Source organism: Eubalaena glacialis, chromosome 6, assembly GCF_028564815.1.
Source record: "Eubalaena glacialis isolate mEubGla1 chromosome 6, mEubGla1.1.hap2.+ XY, whole genome shotgun sequence".
In the NCBI taxonomy this organism is placed as follows: domain Eukaryota; kingdom Metazoa; phylum Chordata; class Mammalia; order Artiodactyla; family Balaenidae; genus Eubalaena; species Eubalaena glacialis.
In genome coordinates this window covers 72,510,073-72,534,768 of record NC_083721.1, presented here as the reverse complement: position 1 = coordinate 72,534,768, position 24,696 = coordinate 72,510,073, and the positions used below count along the sequence as shown (strand labels likewise).

The window sequence follows — 24,696 nt, the reverse complement described above, 5'->3', positions numbered from 1 at the left end:
ATGCAGGCTTAGTTGCTCCTCGGCATGTGGGATCTTCCCAGACCAGAGATCGAACCCGTGTCCCCTGCATTGGCAGGCAGATTCTTAACCACTGCACCACCAGGGAAGTCCCCAAGGAGCAGTTTGTAATTGAAATTAATTTCTTTCATTTCTTCAATTTTTAAAATCATACTAACAAAATTTAAATAGGAATTTATAAAATAATTTTTGTTGTATTTTGTATTAAATAAGTTATTTACCATGTGATTCTGTAGGAAATTTTTATTTGTAAATATTTGATGCCCTTTGTTACCTGGGCTTTTAACTTTTTCCTAATGAATACAATATGGGGAGGCATTTTGGTAAGATGGTGGTCTTTCCCAACTTCAGTTACTAAGTACTACTTCAGAGTGAAGCAACTCGGAGGCTCACAGGCTGGTGGGACCTGTAGGGAATATGTGAGTCTGAGGGACATGCTGGGATCCAAATGAAAATAAGAGGCAATAACCTATGGCATTTATCAAAACTTTTGAGTTCTCAAGAAGAACTGTGCCCCAGAGGGGAAGCTTAGTTCCAGTGCATCATGGAGCTTGCTTCCACTATTTTGATGTTGAATGCCATTCACGGTACTCTAGCAGCTTGATCTGAGCTCCAAAGATGAGGCAAGCCATGAATTGGCAAAGGAAGATAATTCATTTAAAGGAACTCCAGCAGCCAGAGAGGATGAACAAGGATTACATCTAGAAGAAGTGATTTCAATGAAATAGAACTATTCGAAGAGATAGATGACAAGTTTAACAAGTAAAACAAAACAGAATGTTCCAGTAATCCCACTCCTGGGCATATATCCGGAGAAAACTCTAATTCGAAAAGATACATGCATGTACTCCAGTGTGCATAGCAACACTATTTATAATAGCCAAGACATGGAAGCAACATAAATGTCTATTGACAGATGAATGGATAAAGATGTGGTGTGTGTGTATGTATGTGTGTGTGCGTGTGTGTACACACACACGCAGACACACACACACACAGTGGAATATTACTCGGCCGTAAAAAAGAATGAAATAATGCCATTTGCAGCAACATGGATGGACCTAGAGATTATCATAGTAAGTGAAGACAGAGAAAGACATATATCATATGATATCACTTATATGTGGAATCTAAAAAAATGATACAAATGAACTTACTTACAAAACAGAAACAGACTCACAGACGTAGCAAACAAACTTATGGTTACCGAAGGAGAAAGGGGAGGGAAGGGATAAATTAGGAGTTTGAGATTAGCAGGTACGAACTACTATATATCTAACAGCAAAGTCTTACTATATAGCACAGGGAACTATATTCAATATCCTGTAACAAACTCTAATGGAAAAGAATCTGAAAAAGGATATATATATCAAGTTTTATGAATCACTTTTCTATTCACCAGAAACTAACACAACATTGTAAATCAACTATACTTCAATTTAAAAAAACCAAAAAACAAAAACTAAATTATCCTGAGATTCTCAAGAGAAACAGGGTGACATGCTTCTAATCATAGCATGAAAGAATTAAAAAGTGAGGGGAAAAACTTTTCTATATATTAATTTAGGGAGAGAATGATTACTGTTGAGACTCAGATTCATGGTTTGGAACATTAAGTAGAAGAGTATATCAAAACAGAAAAAAAATATAAAGAAGGAGAAGGAGCAAATGGAGGAGATGCAACAACTAAAGGTATAATAGAGGAGAATTTCTCTGGTTTAAAGAAGGATTGAAAGAACCAACTGAGTTCTGGACCAGAGTGTTAATTTAAGGGTGGAGGGAGACAAAGAACAAGCTGCTTACAAAGGAAAAATAATCAGATATGTGCTGGACTACTCAGTGTGACACTGGCAACTAGAAGGTAGTAAAATAACATCTACAGATTACCAAGAAAAGAATTGTCTATACCTAGCTGAAATATCATTCACTTGTTATGGTGAAAGCAAGGTACTTGCAGATGTGCAGGAATTCAGATCCTCCATCTAAGGAAAGTTAAAGGATTCTCACCAAATAATTCTTAACAGAGAATTTAAGGGGCAGAAGAAGAGAGAAAACAGTAGTGAGCAAATGAATCCCACAGTGTATTTAATTAAATCTAAATGGTAATGATAGAGTGACTGTATTTCAGCATACTTCTTTGTCCTCTTCATTTTCTGAAAGTTTGCAGCTGATGGAAAAGCTTGATTTGACTCAGGTTCTGTCCCTTTGGCAAGACCATAAATGATGTTCTGTTCTTCTAATGGGGGGCGTATACTTTCTGATTATCTTTTTGTAAAGATAACAGCCATTAATACTCAATTCTGGATCCATTAATTCATTGAGAGTTGCAAAATGCTATATTCTATCATTATTTTTCATTTATAGCTAGAACACTTATATAAAGATGCTTCCCTTTATCTATTTGGTTACTCAGTGATACAGTTCACATAGGGAAGGCAAGGTAAATGTTTGCTTTTTTTCCCCCCCTTTATCAGCTTACAAGGTAATGAATTGGTTCTTTATCATCTTTTGGGGAGGATAAATTCAATAATATGTGATAGATTTCAATTCGCTGCGATTATTATCTTTATTGAAGCTCAGATTATCTCATCTTTGGCCAGTGGGAGCAAAGATGGTTCCTGAGTCCTTTTGACATGACAGTGATACTTTTTGACTGGTAAAGAAAGGAACAATATTTTTTTGTTTCGTTCTGCTTCGCTTTTCTGAAAACCTCAGAATGTTGTCTGAGCTTTTGGGAAGGTGGATTTTAGGGATCCATTTGTTTTCTAGGATATTTGGTACTTAGCATGATCTGTGATGTAATTTTTAAGCTGGTATTCCTTGGAATTTATGTTACTTGCAAAGAATAATGGTTTTATTTTTTAGTATATGTAGAGACTCAAAAGGAATCAGCATTTCCCAGCAACAGGTATAGAGGCATATGTTAAAATGGTTTCTTCAATCATTTAATATTTGAATATTTAATCTGGACCAGTCTCCACAATAGGAGCTCTAGGAAATTCAAACAATTATGAAACCTGCTTTTTTATTTAAAATTTCAGTAAAATAAGTTCCAAGGATTGATTTTAAACTTAATTTATTTTTTCTTTCAGATCTGTCACGAAATCGCCTCTCAGAAATTCCCATAGAAGCATGTCACTTCGTTTCTCTTGAGAATCTCAATTTATACCAAAATTGTATTCGGTATATACCAGAGGCAGTTCTAAACTTGCAAGCTCTAACGTTCTTAAATATTAGGTAAGGATTTTTTTTTTTTAATTTTTAGTTTTGTGTGATCTTTTCAATTTTCCTCTTCCCTTTCACTAAAATTTACATTATCTGGGGAATTCCCTGGCAGTCCAGTGGTTAGGACTCCGTGCTTCCACTGCAGAGGGCATGGGTTCGATCCCTGGTCAGGAAACTAAGATCCCACATGCCACACAGCCAAAAAATAAAAATAATAATTAAAAAAAAATTTACATTGTCTGTTTATATCAGCAATATCGCGACATATTCTTAGACTAAATTAGCGGTATTTTCTATATCCCTCTAGTTTCTCCCTTTGTCTTTGTCTTTGTAATAATTAACAAACTCTAAGAGCCTTTAGCCTAATAGACTTGGAGCGGTCTTGTAGCAGTGGTTTTCCAATTACATTTTCAAATAAGCTTCATCAAATGGAATAGTACATCTGAAATTACTTTGTTTGGTTTTTGTGATTACGTATTTTTGTGTACTAAGTTCTGAATATATAAATGCATTTATTCAACTCATCTACTCCATTTTTTCACATCTTACAAGAATTCTTTTGTTATTTTATTTCATTATAAAAGTTATAAATGTTGACTGGAGAAAATAAACAAATGTAGAAAAGTAAAGGAAATTCATCAAAATGTTGTGTCTGAGTTATATAATTATAGGTGAACTTTTCCTTTTTTGTAGGCTTTTAGTCAAATTTTTAAATGAGTTTTTCCCCTTCTCATGAAATATCCTTTGGAAATATTTTTATATGTAATCATTTTAATGTACAGTTTATATATTTCTAAAACTCATTTTCCCTCTCGGATATTTATTCTTTCAGTTTTTTCCCATGATCAAAGTAGCACTAGTAGACAGTTTTGTATGTGAATGTCTAATTATTAGATTCTAAAAGTTTTAAAGGCTTATGATCTGTGTTAGTAAAATCATCAAAGATCTTAAAAATGGGGGCAATTGTTACTAAGGATTAAGATGTTAAATCTGCATAAGTAAAATTTTAACTTATTTTTATCCTAATGATAGATGTGTTTTTTACTTTCAGTTCTGATTTGTATATTTTTGTATAAATAAAAATTCCTTACGTATCCTTCAGTTAATATGATATATTTGAGATCACAATCTGTCCCTTATTTCCCATAGAATTATATTTGGGTCGTTTATGTACATTTGGTTATAATAATGTAATGATGAGGGAAGTAAATTACAAACACTTTGTATATAACTCTTTGGAAGGAAGAGGAGAAGATGTTAGTTATCTACCCTATTTTAAAATCATTTTTTCCTATATAAATTTAAGTTTAATAAAATAATAATATGTTTTGTTTATATGGCACTTCATTATTTACAAAGGAGTTTTATGGTGCAAGAGTCCTGTAAGCCCTGTGATTTACAGATGAGGAATCTGTGTAAGATGCAGATAAATTAAATGCTGTGCCTAAAAGCACAAAGCTGACAAGTGAGGAAATGAAGACTCGAACTCAAATCTAATATCCTGTTTGTTCCTTGCAAGACTTATCTTTGTTAGTATCCTGAGTATAGAATGAGAAAGACGGCAGTTTTTTTCCTTGAGTGGTGGGCTCTGACTTTTCTCTTTTTCTACTTACCCATTTAGTCGAAACCAGCTGTCAACATTGCCAGTACACTTGTGTGATTTACCATTGAAAGTCTTAATTGCTAGTAATAACAAATTGGTCTCACTTCCAGAAGAAATTGGACATCTCAGACATTTAACAGAACTTGTAAGTTAATATTTCATTTTTTGATTGTTTTATATATATGTGTGTGTGTGTGTGTATGTGTGTGTGTGTGTGTGTATATATACACACACACGCACATACTCTTTTGTGTTTTTGAGTTATTTTTAAGTACTGATAATGAAGTTTTACTGATTGATGAGCTCTCAAGTGCTTCAACACAGAATTAGGAAAGAACTGAAAGTACAAGTCTAATCAAAGTCTAATCAGGTTCTTATCAATATTAAGTGATTTCTATGTTATTAAACTTCTGAGACATAATTTAATAAAGGGTTTGAATTTTTTAAATTAAATCTTGTTAATAGCATCAATATTCTGATTTTTGGTTAGTGCCTATAGGGAATGGGCAGTACAAAGGTCAGGTTTATTTTTTTTACCTTATAGGCTATCTTTAGAACCTAGCTCCCACTCTAAAGTGAGCTATTCTTTATATTTTCTAAGAAGCTTAACCTTCACCTACCACTTCTTGTTATTCTTGAGTGCTTTTGTTCTGGGCATGGGAATAAGACTTTTCTTATTTAATCACCACAATAACGTTATGAATTGTTATCATCATATTACAGCTGAGGAAACTAGCACTCAAGATAGGTTAAGTAATTTGCCAAAAGTTCCAGAGGTTCCATAACTGAAGTAGAATTTGAAACCAGTCTACCTTAACTCCAGAACCCATGATTCCTGTTTCTGAAATGGTCAAATACAATTATGTCCATTGAGATTTGGGAGTATAATTCCATGTAGGTTTATTAACAAAGATGTACATTATAAACAAAAAATAAATACAGTTGGCCTTCTGTTTTTGTAGGTTCTGCATCTGTGGATTCAACCAACTGTGAATCAAAAATATTTTTTAAAAAAATTTCCTGGGAATTCCATGGTGGTCCAGTGGTTAGGACTCTGCACTTTCACTGCCAAGGGCGTGGGTTCGATCCCTGGTCGGGGAACTGAGATCCCACAAGCCATGCAGCATGGCCAAAAAAAAGAAATAAAATTAAAAAAAAATTTTTTTCCAGAAATCTCTAAAAAGGAAAATTTGAATTTGCCGTGTGTGACAATTATTTACATAGTGTTTACGTTGTATCAGGTATTATAAGTAATCTAGAGATGGTTGAAAGCATACAGGAGGATGTATGTAGGTTATACGCAAATTATGCACCATTTTGTATGACACTCGAGCATCCATGGATTTTGGTATCCTCGGAGCCAATCCCTTGCGGATACTGAGGGACAACTGACTGTACACATAAAGTCTAATTGGACCACATGTTGGGTCACTTTTTTTTTTTTCAGGTGGATTATGAATATAAAAGGTCACATATAAGAATTCACAAATATATTAAATTTAGAGTCTAGATAATAAACCACTATTTAAACTTTCTGTTTCTACTTATTGAATCCTAAATACTTAAGAGATAGATATGTCTCACAGAAGGTGCTTTTAGCTTTCTATGAAAGAAGTGAGTTGATACTTAAGTCATAAAAAACAGCTTGTGGCAGAGTAAAAATTAATAATCGTAATGCTCCTGATTCCCTCGTGGGTCTTTCTGCAGCATCCTTATTGCTTCTTTTCCTTTTTTTTCTCCATTTTTTTTTTTAGTGAAAGTAAACTGCTGTCTTTCAACATACATATTTTCTGAGAGAAATATTATAGATTGCTATTCCCTTCTGGCTCAGACTCAATCTTCCTATCCTTTTGACTTCTTTTCTTTTTTTTTTTTTGGCTGCGTTGGGTCTTTGTTGCTGCACACGGGCTTTCTCTAGTTGCAGCAAGCAGGGGCTACTCTTCATTGCGGTGTAGTCTCTTGTTGTGGAGCATGGGCTCTAGGCATGCGGGCTTCAGTAGTTGTGGCTTGTGGGCTCTAGAGCACAGGCTCAGTAGTTGTAGTGCACGGGCTTAGTTGCTTCGCGGCATGTGGGATCTTCCCGGACCAGGGCTCGAACCCGTGTCCCCTGCATTGGCAGGCAGATTCTTAACCAGGGATCCCTTGACTTCTTTTAGAACCCTTTTAGCTTTGATACCTAGAGCATTGGGCTAAGAAGTCTAGCTTCTGATTCTACTTCAATCATGAATGGGTAGGAAAGGTAAAAATAGTATTATTTCTTTCTGAGAATATTTTGGGAAAATTTAAAAATAATGTCTGAAGCTTATTGAAGTTTTTTGTAAGCGGTCTTTTCTTATAGCAAGTCTCAGTATTTTCTTTTTATTTATATATTGGAGGAATTCTAAGTGTTACTGTGACATCTTAGAGCTTTTATTAACCTAGGCAGCTTCTTGTTGCTATGCATGGGTTTACAAATTCTGGCTGGTCTCAGAATTATGGAATCCTGAATTTATCAATCTTGGAACCTTGTAGTCAGGCTCTTTTCAGAACCAGTGGAATCAAGCTATTTGCCAAGATACCAGAAGGCCTACCTAATATATGTATTAGAATCAGGTTGATGAGCTGCTAATAGAATAGTATCTACTTTTTCCATAGCCTTTGAGTTATGTGTACTTTATTATTTTTCCCTCGTGTTCAGTTTGATAAAGAATGATTTGAGTCATCTTCAGTGCATTTTTATTTTATATTCTTGAATAGTTGAACTTGTATTTTGAGAATGGGATTTCCTTTCAAATAATTTTATCATTATAATTTTTATCATAGTTTTGTTTTTTCTTCTAGTTTCTTTAGAACAATATAAAATAAAACTATTGTCCTAAAGGTCTGTTTTAATACCTTTTTTTAACCTTTTCACCAACATTTTCATTTGATCTGGTATTCTAGGCCTCCTGTCCACATCTTAAGTCATTTAATTTTAGTTCTGCTCACAAAATTAATGTAGATCTATATACAATGTATAGAGTCAGTCAAAAGCCTGTACATTTTAAAAATTAAATGCTATTGCAAACTATGGGATTATTCTTGGACACAGAATCATAGTATTTTTTTACAACAAGAGGGGTATTATCTTGTCCAACCTCATTTTACAGATAGTTTAAAGCATGCAAGTTTGTAATATTAGTACAATTCTTTACTTTGTATCTTTTTGAAATAGGATGTGAGCTGCAATGAAATTCAAACAATCCCTTCCCAAATTGGTAATTTGGAGGCCTTGCGAGACCTTAATGTAAGAAGAAATCACTTAGTACGTTTGCCTGAAGGTAAGAAATTGTGAAACAGTTTTTTTTGTTTTGTTTTGTTTTTTGCCTTTTTATTTTAAAGATCTCTCAGACTGATGGGCACTTCAAAAATGTATAAAAGTTACAGCCAGTATTTGAGATGTAATGGTTTCTTTAATATGTGCTATCTGTTCCATTGTGGATTTTAAAAGCTAGACTCTTCAGTGAAAAGCTCCAATAACTATTGAACAGTGATTGTAATTTTAGATCCTGTTAACTGATATAATTGATAACTCAGGGTAGGGTCACTGGAAATTTCACTTGGCATAACTACTTAGGAGAAACATAACATGTTTTTGATAAGGGGATAGTTTAGTATAATGAAAACATTCCTGCAGTTAGCACTGACTGACTTAAAATGGACTTGATTTGAATTTAATAATTTTATCCTTCACTGGAAATGTTCAGATAGAGGCTAATTAACTGTGTGGAGGTGATGTGTAAAATGAATAATGAATGGAGTGAGAGACTACACTAGGAGACTGGTTGTCTTAGGCTGACTATAAGTTCTGGTACATGTATTTGAATGATAAAAATGATTAAACAAAGTAATTAAGTATAATTGATCAATCGTTCAAAAATATAAATTCATGAAAGAGAAAGCTATAAGAGAAAGTGAAAATGGTAAAAATCATTATTTTATTAAATCAGAATATATATTTCTTTAATTTTATTATGTAAAATTTAATATCTGAATGAGAGTAATGAATCACCCAGCTACATCAGTCATTAGCTCATGGAAGTTCTTGTTTCATCTATACTCCCATCCTCTTTCTCTTGCTCTGTCCTCTAGATTAACTTGAAACAACTTCCAGAAATTCATCTATAAACATTTCAGAATGTCTGTCTCAAAGATAAGGAATCTTTAGAAGATGTTTTCATGACAGTGATTATCTAGGTTCTTCTACAAAATACGACTTCTAATGTACACTAAATATTGAATTAACTAATGATGCTTTTGCTTCATTGTAGAATCCAGATGTTTATACCAATTTGATCCTGTATGATACTGAGTTCTAATATACTAGTGTGTGTAGCTTTGACATTTTTTTTTTTTCAGTTGAAAATAGTATTTTTGAGAGGTTATCTGAAGAATATATAGTCCATTTCATTTGTCTAGAAGTCTTAAAAATTAACTTTGGATTAAGTCAGATATCAGTTAGCTGAGAATTGACTTTTTTTTTTTTTTTTTTTGAGTGGATGTAAATTTATTCAACCCACTGCAATATGATACTTATATCTCAGTTCTTTTTTTTTTTTCACACACACACACACACACACACACACACACTGTATTTTATTTTTACAAGAGATAGACTGACACCAAGCATTGTACATGGATGACCACAACAAAAGCAACAATGATTGCAATTACCAAACATGAAACACACTCATACTATGTCATAATATTGACATTCAGTCCAGTAATCCTCCACTGTAACAGCTCCTTTACTTTGCAGTGAAAATTGATTTGTATATTCTTTGCCTCTGAGTCCTTGTGGGATTTTTTCTTTTTTTAAATTCAAACAGAAAGTCACAAAAATTATACTCATCCTCATCAGTTCACTCAGTCCCATGTAATTAATTTTTTTTTTCATCTTGATCTTTTGTTAGCACTTTTATGAGCTCATCAGTTTTTCATTAGAGTTCTGAAAATGCTTATTCATTCAGTTCAGCAGTACAGTCAGGTACCAGAAACCTGTACTTGTCAGAGTCTTTTCCATGAATTTCCTGAAGATGAAACCCTTTTATAGGAATATATTTACAAAAGCATCAGAGTACACCCAGAACTGTCTGTAAATGACAAAAGACTTAAAAATGACCACGGTTAAAGATTTGATGAAAGTTCATAATAATGCAGTTGACAAGAAAATTTAGCTTTGACATTTTTTGATCCCAAGTAAGCGTCTCAGAAAGTGACTTTTCCATTCCACTTTTATACATTTACTGCAACCATACTACCCAAAATCCTGCATATCTTTCCCCTCAGTAGGCTTGTCCAGTAACCTTTATACCTTTTATCTTCAGAGCCTTCCTCATTTCCTCCTGGTTCTGCCTTCTACCACCTCAGCAGTGGGAATGCAGGCCATTAGCAGGACCGACCAAAATCATGACTGACATATAACTCAAAATTTCTATCAGGATTACCCCTTTACTCAGGACCCACCTACTGTGGTTGATCTTTGAAGGCTTACTAATGCAATAATACTGACTTAATATGAAATTAAATAATCAAAACAATTGGGGTTTTGGTGAAGATGAAAATCCGGGATTTCAGATGATGATTGCAGTCTGATAGTTTTATCATCTAATTTATTTCTCTATCTTATTTTGAATGCATATTACCAAGAAAATTGTCACACAGATAGTTTCAAATGTTTTTTTGTAGACTTATCTTGTAATCTCAGCATACTCAGTTAAACTGAGATGGCAGGAAAGCTTCATCCAACACCTACACAAATTAGTGTGGAAGTTCATCTTCCTTGGTGATCTCTAACATATTACAGTTTGGTAGATAAAGATATTATGTCTTTTGTTATATTGTCATTTTGATTTTAAATTAATTTTAATTTTTATCAAATACATTATTCAAAAAGTCAAATAGTAATAAAAAGCTTAAAATAAATAATAGCATTCTCCTGCCTCAGCCATTCCTCTCTCCAGTTTCAATGGCCAGGCATATACCTTCAAGTACTTTGACTCTTTCCACTACTATTTGCTGACATATTTCTAAATGATCTGCTTTTACACCTATTGCTGGATTTATCAACTTTGACATCTTGTTTTTGTTTTTCTAGAGTTAGTAAGTCCTTTTTTAAAAAATTTACTTAGCTTTTTATGTACCTGTGGCTAATTCCTCCCTCTTTTTCCAGCAGCTTTATTAGTCAAACAAATCAGATTATGTATCTTTCTTTTTTTCCCCTGAATATCTCCCTCATTGAATCTTTTTTCTTTCTCTTCCAGTCTGGACTGGTTGTTCTCTGTTATTTTCTGCCTAGCTTTTCTTCTTCTTTGCTGAACTCTTATTCCTCTTATTCCTGGACTTCATGTCTTCTTTCTTACTTTTTTTTTTTTTAATTTCAGCTTTATTGAGGTATAACTGACAAATAATTCCTCTTTCTTACTTTACTCCCTTGTTTTGCTAGAGGGCATCTTCTAGTAGTTTCCTGAGAACATGTCATAGGAAAACATTTTTTGAGATTTCACTTGAAAAGAAATATCTCTATTCTGTGCTCACCATTGATTAATAATTTGGTTATAAATTCTAGGTTGAAAATTATTTTATCAAATGATTTTCAAGTCTTTTTTCGCTTTTAGCTTTCAATTTTAAAAATTAATGGTTGAGGGACTTCCCTGGCAGTCCAGGGGTTAAGACTTAACACTCCAGGAGGCATGGGTTCAGTCCCTGGTCAGGGCACTAAGATCCCACATGCTGCATGGCACGGCCAAAAAAAGAAAAAAAAAAATTTAATGGTTGAAAATTTGATGCCATTCCCAATTCCAGTCCATTGTTTGTTACCAATTTTTTCCTCTGGAATATTTTAAGGTCTTCCCTTTTTTTTCCTACCGCTCTGAAGTTTTATGATGATGTGCCATAGTATGAGTTGTTTTAATTCAATAAACTAGATACTTGGTGGGCTTCTATCTAAACCAGAGATTCACATCCTTCGTTCTGAGAAATTGTCTTATATCTCTTTTTTGATAATTTCCTGTCTTCTGATTTCTCTGTTTTCTCTTTCTAGAATTTTTGTGAATTAGATATTGGACTCCTTTAATTGATCCTATGGTTTTCTTATCTTTTTTATTGTTCATTTCTTCATCATTTTGTTTAACCAGGTGGTAAACAGTTCCAACTGTTTATACTCTAACCATTCTTCTGAATTTTTAATTTCTGCCATCTTATTTTTCATCTCTAAGAACCCTTGTTTTTCTCTGATTTTTTTTAAAAAATTCCTTTCTTGTTTCAGTAATTGAGTATTTTATCTCTCTGAAATTAGAGACATTAATTCTAGTTTTCAAAGTTTTCTTCTATTTCCTATATATTACCTATTTTTTCAGAGATCTTTTTTTTGATTGGCTTGCATGTTTTGATTTCAGTCTCACATGTTGGAGGCTCTTCTAAATGTCTCTGGATCATGTACTGTCTGTATAGAGCTAATTAGAAATTCCAAGTATACTGGGCAGGAATTGTATAATAGTAGTTAAGCAGTAAGCTGGATATTTTATTGGGGGAAACTCCCTATCAGTATCTAAAGGCCTTTTATATGGGAGAATATAGTTTCTCCAGAGAAAAATGTTTTCCTTCTTCTACAGTGTTGTGTATGTTCCTAACTACTGCCAGTCAGGAGCTGGGGATGGGGTGAGGTTGGGGAGGAAAGTGCGAAGGTCTTGTGGTTAAGTTTGTAGACTTTTACTTAAATCCTCCATTTTCAGCAGGGAACTCATCCTGACTTTCCATTGTGCCTGCGGTCCTTGAGTTCAGAGCCTTTCAATTCAGCTCCTGTCATGATTGGAAAGGAGTAGTTACCTAGCTGCATGAGTTGGGATTGAAGATCTAGGCATCTAACCTGTTCTTTATACAGATTATCATGTAATCCTTGTGTTGTTCACACCTTTCTGTGGTATCAGACCTAGTTTGTAAGACTTTCTGTTGTTCTATAAGGGGTCAAACAGTTTGCTTTTCATTAATATTACCATCCCTAAGCAACTAGATTTTATTTTACGCCACTTTGCTGTATATCAGTTAATCACTAAGAAAGAATGGAGGTGAATACTTATGTTAAATCCATTATATTTAGCTAGAAGGTCCTGAAAAAAATTGTCTAGTTTTGAAATATCATTAATTGTTTGTTTCCACCTTATCTCCCTGCAGAGCTAGTAGAGTTGCCTTTGATACGGTTAGACTTTTCCTGCAATAAAATTACAACAATCCCTGTTTGTTATCGGAATCTCAGGCACCTACAGATGATCACCCTAGATAATAATCCACTACAATCTCCTCCTGCACAGGTAAACCATAGTTGATTTGAAGTATGTTGTGAACTTTTTTGACAAAAGATGAAGTTTAAAAGTTATAAGTTATATGTATTTATCTCTTTTTTTGGAAATTAAGTTCTTTTAAAATAAATTCACAACTCATATGTATTCTTTAGAAGCCTTGAATAAATGGGATGGAAGATAGGTAATATTCCAAAAATGTTTTTGCTTTCACTAAATTGACTTCTTTTTAATTTGAAGGAGTCTTCCTTAAAGTTTTTTTCTAATAAAATTTGAGTTATTTCTTTCTAGTAAAACTTAAATGTAGACAGTGTAAATGCTAAAGACAAAATACTCAGCTTACAGAACTAAAGATCATCAATGTATTTCTCATGACCATTGTTTTTGTACTTTCCTATTTTCTACAATCTTAAGTTCCTCGTTTAGTCAGTTTGGTCATTTGTTTATCAGTGACTGAAATGAAACTACTTAATAAAGTTATTGTAAGGTAGCTTTACAAATAGATTCTAGACATTCTGTAGTCTAAAAAGTGTTGACCAGCTTATATTTTTCACTGTAGCTTTCCTTACTCTGCAATTAATTGATGGTCTTGTACAAGCCTCTGTATGGCAACTGTTAAACTTTATGAGTAAACTTCATAACTATAGAAAGGTCTCATAATCCTAACGAATTTGTGTGTTGACTTGTGGGACAGAAGTCAGTAGGTGGCAACAGAAGTGTATATAACTTTTTAAATCATTTCCTGCTTTTCTCTCTTACAGGAAGTAGGATTGAAAACATAATTGTGCATGATTGTTGGATTCCTAAAAACAAAAGTTACCAATATAATCCATGGGGAGCAATGCTTTAAATCCCTGACTATGCCTAACCAATCAATATAAGTTTACTTGGTATTCTAACAGTGTTTATAATCATAAATTATTTATTTTATATGTTACTGAAACTTATTAGTGACTAGAAAACAAAAACCTACATTTATATCACTTAAATGCATAAAGTAACAAATGATATAATGTTATAATCAGTACATTTTTAATATTACTGTATATACTTGATAGAAATGCCTTCTATTTCCAATATACAGTAAGTAAAAGTGTATTTTTATTTTAAAAGGCGAGGGGACACATATATTTCAGATGAGTAATAATTTGGTTGTATTTATATGTTACTTTGTTTAGATATGTATAAAAGGCAAAATCCACATATTTAAATACCTGAACATACAGGCTTGTAAGATTGCTCCAGATCTGCCAGATTATGATAGGAGACCCATGGGTTTTGGCTCCTGGTGAGTATGTTGTATTCTTTTATTATTATATTCCATCTCACAGAGAATCAAATAAACTGAACCTTTAAATTTACCTGACTCTTTGTTTGACCAAAGGGAAATATCCTATTCTGACACAATTTTTCTCAGAATGCTTATATTAAGTAAAAGTTGATTACATAGATGTGACAAAGTGTAGTCCTAAGTCAGGGTTTCTCAACCTCAGCACTGTTGATATTTTGAACTAGATAATTCTTTGTGGTGAGGAGCTGTCCTGTACATTGGAAGGTGTTTAACAGCATCCCTGGCATCTGTAGCACCTTCCAAAGTGACAAACAAAAGTGTCTCCAGTCATTGCCAAATATCCTCTGAGGGGTCCCCAGTTGAAAACTACTGGTCTAAGTGACTTGAATACTAACCTTGGCTCTCCTGTTAACTAGCTCTGTGACTTAAGGCAAGTCATTCAAACTTTTTGGGCTTCATTTTTCCCAGAGGGAGTGAAGGGGTTGGATTTGATGACCATTAATGTCACTTCACGATCTTTTAAGTCTGTGAATCCCTCAGCTACATATAACACCTGACTTTTACAAAGTTATTTTTTTGGCATTCCCAACCAATGGAACAATCTTAAGTAGCAGGAATTAAATTCAAAAGGCCTTTAAACAGGCAAAATTGATGTCTCAGTGAAGGTGCAGTAATATTCATAGACTTTACTCAAAAGAGAACCCTTTAGGCCTTCTCTTAGAACTTGTCACATTTACGTAAAAGCACAGTCCTAACCTTCTCAGTGTCCTAGTCTAAAACAGATTAACAAACTTCTATTTTGGTAGAGTTTCTAAAAGCAGGCATTAAAAATACAAAAATAATTTGAAGGAAAAAAGAAACTGTAAAAAGCAGATGCATAGGGAATTCCCTGGTGGTCCAGTGGTTAGGACTTCGCACTTCTACTGCAGGGGGCCTGGGTTTGATCCCTGGTCAGGGAACTAAGATCCCGCAAGCTGTGTGGCGCAGCCAAAAAAAAACAAAAACAAAACAAAAAAGCAGATGCATATTCAAAAATTCAAGTAAGTGATAAACTCTGAAAGGGAGGAAGATTCTGTGTGAAAGAGGCATAAGGGGGCTTCTCATTGGGGTGGCTTCTCTTGTTGCGCAGCAGGTGCTCTAGGCGCGCAGGCTTCAGTAGTTGCAGTGCACGGGCTCAGCCGCAACTAGAGAAAGCCCACGCACAGCAACGAAGACCCAACACAGCCAATAGATAGACAGATAGATAGATAGATAGATAGATCCTTTTAACTCTGAGAGGACTGAAAGCACATATGTGGTGTTAAGGAGGACATAAAAGGTTTTGACAGATGGTAGGGATTAGGTCTTACATACAATGTGCTAATCTAGACCTCTCTTAGAGGAAGGATTTTGGCAGTGGGGGGGGATATGAGGAGACCCAGACCACTAATACCAAGAATTTTAAATTTTCTCCATTATCTCCTTTTCATTTCTTTTCCCTCCTACCTCAGTTCATTGCTTATAATATGGAACTCTTGTTTCTTATTTATAGAAGAAAGTTTTGTTTTTCCTATTTAAATATTTCTAAAAGTTTCTACTCCTGTACTCTTAAAGAAGATGTACAACAAATAAAAGTAGGTTTTCTTTTATATATACACTAATTTATTTTCTCCCTTGGAGTTAGTAATCCTTGGGAAGGAAAAGTATTCCTCTCCTGAAATAGCAGAGTAGGAACATTAAACTGCTACTGTTGCCTTTGAGGTTTGCGTGTAAGACATGAATAGTGATTACTGGGTATGTGTATGTGAGGGTATGCCCGAAGAAACCAAGGAGGAAGCATCATTACCTGTATGAACAGTGAGCTTTGGTTGAGGGCTGCAGTGCTAATTGCAGAACCTATTTCTCTCTGTGACTCTGTCCTTAGTTTTGAAGACTAATTAGTCTTGGCCTAATTTTTTTTTTTTAATATAACAATCTTCATTATTTTACTTTAAAAACATATCAGGGCTTCCCTGGTGGCGCAGTGGTTGAGAGTCTGCCTGCCAATGCAGGGGACGCGGGTTCGAGCCCTGTTCTGGGAAGATCCCACATGCCGCGGAGCAACTAGGCCCGTGAGCCACAGTTACTGAGCCTGCGCGTCTGGAGCCTGTGCTCCGCAACAAGAGAGGCCGCGATAGTGAGAGGCCCGCGCACCGTGATGAAGCATGGCCCCCACTTGCCGCAACTGGAGAAAGCCCTCGCACAGGAACTAAGACCCAACACAGCCATAAATAAATAAATAAAAATTAAAAAAAAAAAAAAATTCCTGCCACTTTGCCTCTTAAAAATCTCTTTAAAAAAAAAAAAAAAAAAATCAAAAAATCCTGGGAAGAGACTTGTGTGTATTTGCTAAGAGATACAGGAAAGCTTGAGTCAATAGAGAAACCTTTCCTAAATGGGAAGTCTAAATAGCATAAACATGCCATGTTTCTCCAAAGGAATTAGTAATTATAGATCTAATATATTCCAATCCCTATAATGATCCCTAATTATGCTCCCTAGGTTAATCTGTCTTCTGCATTTTCCATTTTTTCCAGAGTTATGTTACTTTATTTATATATATATAAAAAACAAAAATATTTCCTTCAACTCCTCATGTACCAGCAAATGAGACATCGTACTTTCATGTCTTTCTCACTAAGGTACAGATTAGTAAGATTGCATTGTAGTTAGCAGTGCATTTATTCAAAATGCAGTCATGGAGTCAGAAGGCCTTAGTTCTAGCTCTGGATCTCTGTACTATTAGGCAGTTCACTTAACCTCTCTGAACCTTGGTTTCTTCAATGTGATCTTTACCCTGTTTATATTCTAACAGTAGTTGTGAGGATCAAATGACCTGTGTTTGAAAGTGCTTTGCTGACCATAAAACCCTATATGAATATTAGGCATTAGAGTTATTAGCTGTCTACTGTGATCTTGGACAAATTTAGTCTAAGAGTCCTGTCTTGCTAAAGAGAATTTTTATTAAGCCTGTAGCTCTTCAGGTATTCAGTACAAGTTACTGCTGTGGTAATTTCAATCCTTAGTTGCAACTTTCTAACTACTTTTGTGTAGCATAAAAACAACACACAGTCTTTCTTAAATCATTTTATAAAGGTCACAAATGTTTTTACTCATTTTCAGATGTAAATGTTTCCAACTCCTTCAGCAATTTACACTGTTGTGATAACTTTATTTTATACAATGGCACACATTTTTTAAAATAGTGATCTAAAGTGAACTATGCTTTTTCGCTGCGAAGATTTTAAGCAGCTTTATTTTATAGACTAAATATATTTATTTATGATGACGTGGCAGTGAGCCAAAACGAAGGAACGACTAAGCAACTGGTAAGAAAAGTCCTGCCTCTGTAACCCCAGTAGTGGAATTAATTCTCTACAACAAGCCTGAGCTTGTGAAAGCAGTGGCCATCCTTTATTCATATTTATATTCTAAGCACCTGGAAAACTGCCTGGCATTCAATAAATGTTTGGTGAACTAAACTCAAATGAAGCAGATTTAGTGACTCTCTCTTAAGGACACATTCTTCATAGAATGATAACTTTTATTTAATGCTTTGTACCAGGCTTTGTGCAGGTCCTTAGCTTATATTTTCTGAAGTAATCTTTATAGCAACTCTGTGAGATAGGTGTTGTTAATCTTTTTTTTTTTTTAAACTTAGGAGAAAACAGGTTGAAAGAGGTAAAACGGGTTAATTAAAGTCACATAGCTAAGAAATGATGGTGCCAAGTTATCAGTCCAGATCTGTTAAACTATTTGAAAAAAGCCATATTTTAAACTCCTTACTGCACTATACTGATTCACAGTTCATCTCCCTGCCACACAGAGTAACATAAGCATTTGAATCCATTTTATGCTAGGTAGTTTACTAAAGAGACTGGACTTTCTAACAGGACATAGCTGGAGCCTGGCTGGCACAACTCTTCCTGGCCTCACAAAGGCCATATTTATACATAGGGTGACCATCTGTCCTAGTTTACCTGTGACTAAGGAGTTTTCTGGGACACAGGACTTTAGTGCTAAAACCAGGAAAATCTTGAACAAACCTGGAGAGTTGGTTAACCTATGTCTCACTTTAATCTTATCAGTTTAATCTCTGAGGCAGAGCAAATATGTGGAGAAGCTAAAGGTAACTGAATAAAGATAAAATAATAGCTTAATGCAAAGATTTTATTCTCCTTATGTTGCCCACTTATAAAATAGCACAGTAAAATTAGGCTTACCTTGATTGGTCACTTCACAGAAAATACATTATATAAAACAGTATCCTCTAGAAATCTGAAAATGTTTACTTGAAAATTTTACATACTATTAAAAAGTACTGTTCAGTAAATCCTGAAATACATGTATTTCTTTAGGCATCTGCAAAAAAGAATTCTTTAAGTATGGCTTAAATATATATTTCATTAGAAAGCTTTTAAAATTAGGTACCTTGGCCTGACTTTGCTGTGATAAAACACACACAGTACCTGTCCTTAAGATCTGGACTCTAAAACAGGCATAAAAGCAGACATGTCATGTAGACAGTATACATAAAACATTTTACTTAAATGCTAACAATTGGGAGATCTAGATGAAGGACAAATAGATATCATTGTATTACTCTCCCAACTCTTGTGTAGATATGAATGTTTTCAAGATAAGAAGTTGGGGGAAATTCACTACTTTTTTTTAGAGAGAAGTAATTTTAGAATTATACTGAGACACTTATTTTGCTAAATGATCTTTGTAGTGGAGGGTAGGAAAATGAGTTAGATAGCTGGAAAGTGCCTATATTTTTGGATCTTTATAATCAGAGCATGCTTAGCACATTGGACAAATAGGTCTGTATATTACTAAATACATACAAGGTAAGATCCTTATCAGTAAAAATAAATGACAAGTTATAAAAATGTCTTATATTCACATAGGGTTTTTGTTTGTGTTCTTTTGTTTTTACTTAACACCTTTCACTTTATGTGAAGGCATATGAGTAAGAATGTTTAACCTCATTTTACAAAGGTTAAGCAACTTCTTTGAGCTAATAGTTGGTTAGATTATCTGTGAAATCCAAATACATTGCTCTTTCCCTGTACCTTAGGTTCTGATTCATTGTGACAGCATGACACAATAACTTTTTTAAAGTTATGTACACAAACTATATAAGAATACATGGAATACAAAATTCGATACCAGAAGAACACTACATATTTTAAATTTGTACCATTGAAAGTTGTTTTCACCCTAGGCAGTCTTATTAAATGAAATGCTAATAGACCAATTTTTAACAGAGTCTTTATCATGTTTTAGACTTCAAATTAAGCTAACTTTTAAAACTATGTTTAAAAACAAGTAAAAACTAAAGCCATAAACAAGTAAAAACTAAAGCTGTAAAACTTTTAGAGGAAAATATGGAAGAATATCTTTGTGACTTGGGGTGGGCAAGGATTTCTGAGGACACAGAAAGCAATAACCATTAAAAAAAAATGATAAACTAAATTTAATGAAAATTAAATACATCTATTTACGAAAAGAAAATATTAAGAAAACAAATAGGCAAACCACAGACTGGGGGAAAATATTTACAAAATACATATATGACAAAAGACTTGTATCCAGAATATCTAAAGAATACCTGCTTATACTTAATGTTAAAAAGACAAACAACCCAGTTGAAAAATGGACAAAAGGCTTGAATAGACTTTACAAAGAAAGATATATAAATGACTAATAAGCACACAAAAAAGCGCTTATCATTAGTCATCATCGAAATGTAATGAGATATCACTGCACATCTACAAGAACGAATAAAATTAAGACTGACAACACCAAATGTTAGGATGTGTAACAACCAGTGCTCTCATATTGCTTATGTAATATGATATGTAAAAAGTAAAACTGGAACATCCATTTTGGAAAAATGGTTTGGCACATTTTTTTTAACAGCTTTATTGAGATAAAATTTACAAATAATAAAATTTACCCATTTTAATGTGCAATTCAGTGAGTTTTGGTACATGGATACAGTCACAAAACTACCAACACAATCAAGATACATATATTTTTATCACCCTCAGCCCCAGGCAATCACTGATCGGCTTTCTGTCAGTATAGTTTTGCATTTTCCAGAATTTCATAGAAATGAAATCGAACATTATGTAGCATTTTGTCTGGCCTCTTTTACTTAACAAAATATTTTTAAGATTATTGATGTTGCATTTTTAAATGGCCAAAGATTTGAACAGACATTTCACAAAAGAAGATAAATGAACGGCCAATAAACACATAAAAAGGTATTAAATATCACTGATATTAATTATCACTAGTCATCAGAGAAATACAAATTAACACCACATTTTATACCCATCAGAATAATAACTAAAATTAATGACTGGGAATACAGTGTTGGCAACTGGAACTCCAATACATTGCTGGTGGGAATGCAAGATGATACAGCTACTTTCAAAAACAGGTTGGCAGGTTTTTTTGTTTTTGTTTTTGTTTTTTAAGTTAAACCTACGCTTACCATACAATTCATCCATTCTACTCCAAGGTATTAAAAACATCAAGAATTTCACTGACATGATGCTGAGTAGAAAAAGAGTACATATTCCATTTTTATGCATTCTGGAATAAGCAGAACTAATTGTATTACTTTTCTATTGTTGCCACCCAAACTTAGAGGCCTAAACAACACAGATTTATTATTTTATGGTTGTGTAGGTCAGAAGTCTAAATCTTGGTCTCATTGAGCTAAAATTAAGATGATGGCAGAGCTGCATTCTTTTCTGTAGGTTTTGAGTAGGATGTATTTCCTTGCCTTTTTCAGCTTCTAGAGGCTGTCTTCTTTCCTTGGTTCTTGGTCCCTTTCCTCCATCTTCAAGCTAGCATTGAATCCTCCTCTTCTATTTCCCTCTTCCATGTTTAAGGAACCTTGTGATTACATCGAGCCCATTCAGATAATTCAGGATAATCTCCCTAATTTAAGGTCCTCTGATTAGCAACCTTACTTCTGTCTGCAACCTTAATTCCCGTTTGCAATGTAAAGTAACACATTTATGGGTTCCAGGGATTAGATCTTGGACATCTTTGAGGACGTTCTATACTAATTAAGGTGAAAAGAATTTGAATGGTAGTTGCCTCTTAGGAGCACATAGTGGTGAGGTGAGGGAAGTTGACTGGGAAGGGATGTGTGGGAATTTTCTGGCGAAGTAGAAATGTCCTATATCATGGTAGGTGTGTATGTTACAAAGATGTATTCATTTGTCAAAGGTTTGTGCATTTAAACGTATGTAAATTTTACTTTAAGAAAAAGAGTACTGTTAAAAATAAAAATAATTGAGGGGGGCATTGGGAATGGCTGGAGGAATAGATGAAGTAAGGATGTGGATATTTTTCGAGCTGGATAATGAGTACATGGGAGTTCATTATACTATTCTACCTACTTTCTTTGAATTTGGAATTTTTCATATTAAAAAGTTAAACGAATATTCATTTCATTCTAAATAGTTAAGTCCCTGAATGCCATGAAAATGTTTATTAGTAAAATTGCATCTATTTCAAATGTTAATTTTTAAAATATCAAACTTTACATTAACAACTGAAGTTTCTTTTTGGCAGCCACGAAGAACTGTACTCAGGTCGCCCCTATGGAGCCCTTGATTCAGGTTTCAATAGTGTGGACAGTGGTGATAAGAGATGGTCAGGGAATGAAGTAAGTGTTTATTCTGCATGTTATAACTTATGATTAAGGAAAAATAAAATGATGAAAATGGAAAATGTCTTAACTGGACTCAATTTCTTGTTATATAAAATATAGAATAGCCAAGGGAAAGGTAAAAATCCCATACAGTCCTACCATCAAAAATGGTATTATGTTTCTTTACCATCTTTTACCTTGTGTGTTTTACATGTTTGTTACCTCATTGTGTTGTATAAATAATTTTATATCCTGGACGGTCAAATGGGAACTGAGCCAGTTACAACTGAAACCTGAACTTTGAGGGCCTATATAGCCTTGAGCAGAGGTGGTAGAAGGGGTACTGTAAGGTGAGAAAATAGAACTGTACGCTGATGGGTAATGAGATGGGAACCTTAATGAAGAGTATCCACATGCTCAAGATAAATAAGTAACTTTCTCAGCTAATTACATCATTTTTCTCTCTCTTTTTGTTTTTTTTGGCTGAGTTTGGGTTTTCATTGCGGTGCGCAGGCTTCTCATTGTGGTGGCTTCTCTTGTTGCAGAGCACAGGCTCTAGGCGCGCAGGCTTCCGTGGTTGCAGCACACGGGCTCAGTAGTTGCAGCGTGCAGGCCCTATAGCATGCAGGCTTCAGTAGTTGCAGCACGTGGGCTCAGTAGTTGCGACGTGCAGGCTTTAGGGCGCACAGGCTTAGTTGCTCCTCAGCATGTGGGATCTTCCCGGACCAGGGATCAAACCCGTGTCCCCTGCATTGGCAGGTGGATTCTTAACCACTGCACCACCAGGGAAGTCCCTCATTTTTCTCTTTTAATTATCAGCATTATGTTTTCTCTCTTCTTTTTAAATTACTAAGGTATAATATTTTAGCTATAAGTTAGGTTAAATGATTAAGGTTTTGTTTAGCAAGACTAGTAATGTACCATTTGTAACATTGTTTTATTGGGAGTCTAAAGCAAATTAATTTTAGAATACAGCCCATTTGTCATTTGGAATTGCTTGGGTATTTGTGAGTGGGTGGGTGTGTACATGATTGTGGCTATATCAATACAGACACATTTATGTCAATACTTTAAATTCATATATGTATGTATATAGAGTCATATATACCCTATTCTTTTTTAAAATTGTGGTGAAATACATATAAAATTTACCATTTTAACCATTTTTAAGAGTGAGTTTCAGTGGCATTAAGTACATTCATATTGTTGGATAATATGTGCATCTCTAGATGCATCTCTGAAACTACTTTGCTATTTCTTCTTAAATATAAATTCTAACGAATTTATATTATATCTGTGTTTTAAGTACCATGTTGTCTAAAATTTGAAATGATTTATTTTAATGTTTCTGCTATTTTTTTAAGCCTACAGATGAATTTTCAGATCTGCCTCTTCGAGTAGCAGAAATTACTAAAGAACAAAGACTACGAAGAGAAAGCCAGTACCAGGAGAATCGCAGCAGTATAGTAGTAACAAATGGTGGAGGTAAACATGATTCCTGATGACATCCAAAGTCTTTATAATCTCTCTGATTTTTTAAGTGGGCTTTTCACATCCACTCCTTTTATTTGTGTATCTGTAGCTTCTTCCAGTCTTTCTTTAAAGACCTCCCTCCTCTTCTCATCTGATTAGGAAAAAAATGTTTTCTATTAGGGTTAAATTTCAGTTTCTTTGTTTCAGACTTGCAATTAAAATACAATGTTTTTCCCTTATTCTTATTTTGGGAGGAAACTTTACTAAAGACAGTTTACCTGGAATAGATCTTTGTTAATCTTGATTTAACCATGATCTTCTTTGAAGTACTATTCTCCTTTTTAAAGATTCTCTTTGTGGTCATTATTTGACCTCTTTTAGGAATTCAGTACATTTCTTGATGTCTACCTTTTCTTTCATCTGGAACTGTGCTCTTCATGGGCATCTGAATCCAAGTTTTCCTTATTCTGGTATTTTAAAATCTGTAATTTAAATTAAAAAAATTTTTTTAATTTATAATTATTTTTATAGTTCATTAACAAACAGAGCTCTTTCTGCTTTCTTGTGCTTCTGAAGCAGACTCTTGATTTTAGCATTCCATTCAATATTGCTTTAGTTTGAATTACCAAATCCTAATGTTTAAATTTTAAGGGCCAGCTATAAGGGAGAAATGACTTTGATTTTCCAGAAATCTATTATATTATCTAAGAAGACCTTTCATCTCTGAATGATGAGTTCAATTAAATGGTTTGCCCCGCCTTTTCTTCCTTACCATCTTATATTCTTTTTTTACTGCTGTCACTTACCATTTCAGTAGTTTTCATTTTAATCTTGCTTTTGTATGAGATATCTTTCCCATTGGTTCATTTCAGACTTAAAATAATCTCTAGATCTGTGCCACTAGCCACATGTGGTTATTGAGCATTTGAAATGTGGCTTTTCTGAATTGAGCTGTACTATAAGTATAAAACACACATCAGATTTTGAAGCCTTTGCATGAGAAAGAGAATGTAAAACATCAATAATACTTTATATTGATTATATGTTGTAATAATATTTTAAATATATTGAACAA

General features: G+C 34.0%; 1 protein-coding gene and 1 non-coding gene across 9 annotated transcripts in view; both read left to right on the top strand.

The window, feature by feature from the left end:
• LRCH3 (leucine rich repeats and calponin homology domain containing 3) overlaps nucleotides 1-24,696 on the top strand; it is a 109,656-nt gene that overhangs the window by 37,866 nt on the left and 47,094 nt on the right. For 7 of the 8 annotated variants that reach the window (XM_061194292.1, XM_061194289.1, XM_061194287.1 and 4 more), the window contains exons 2-8: nucleotides 3,111-3,255; nucleotides 4,865-4,991; nucleotides 8,040-8,145; nucleotides 13,037-13,173; nucleotides 14,340-14,449; nucleotides 22,070-22,163; nucleotides 23,513-23,633. In XM_061194292.1, the coding sequence (XP_061050275.1) occupies nucleotides 3,111-3,255; nucleotides 4,865-4,991; nucleotides 8,040-8,145; nucleotides 13,037-13,173; nucleotides 14,340-14,449; nucleotides 22,070-22,163; nucleotides 23,513-23,633 (840 nt within the window). The remainder of the gene's footprint in view (nucleotides 1-3,110; nucleotides 3,256-4,864; nucleotides 4,992-8,039; nucleotides 8,146-13,036; nucleotides 13,174-14,339; nucleotides 14,450-22,069; nucleotides 22,164-23,512; nucleotides 23,634-24,696) is intronic. The other variant, XM_061194290.1, reaches the window with a different exon arrangement.
• On the top strand, nucleotides 15,339-15,411 carry TRNAR-UCU (transfer RNA arginine (anticodon UCU)). Its single transcript has one exon. It is a non-coding gene; the product is annotated as a tRNA-Arg (tRNA).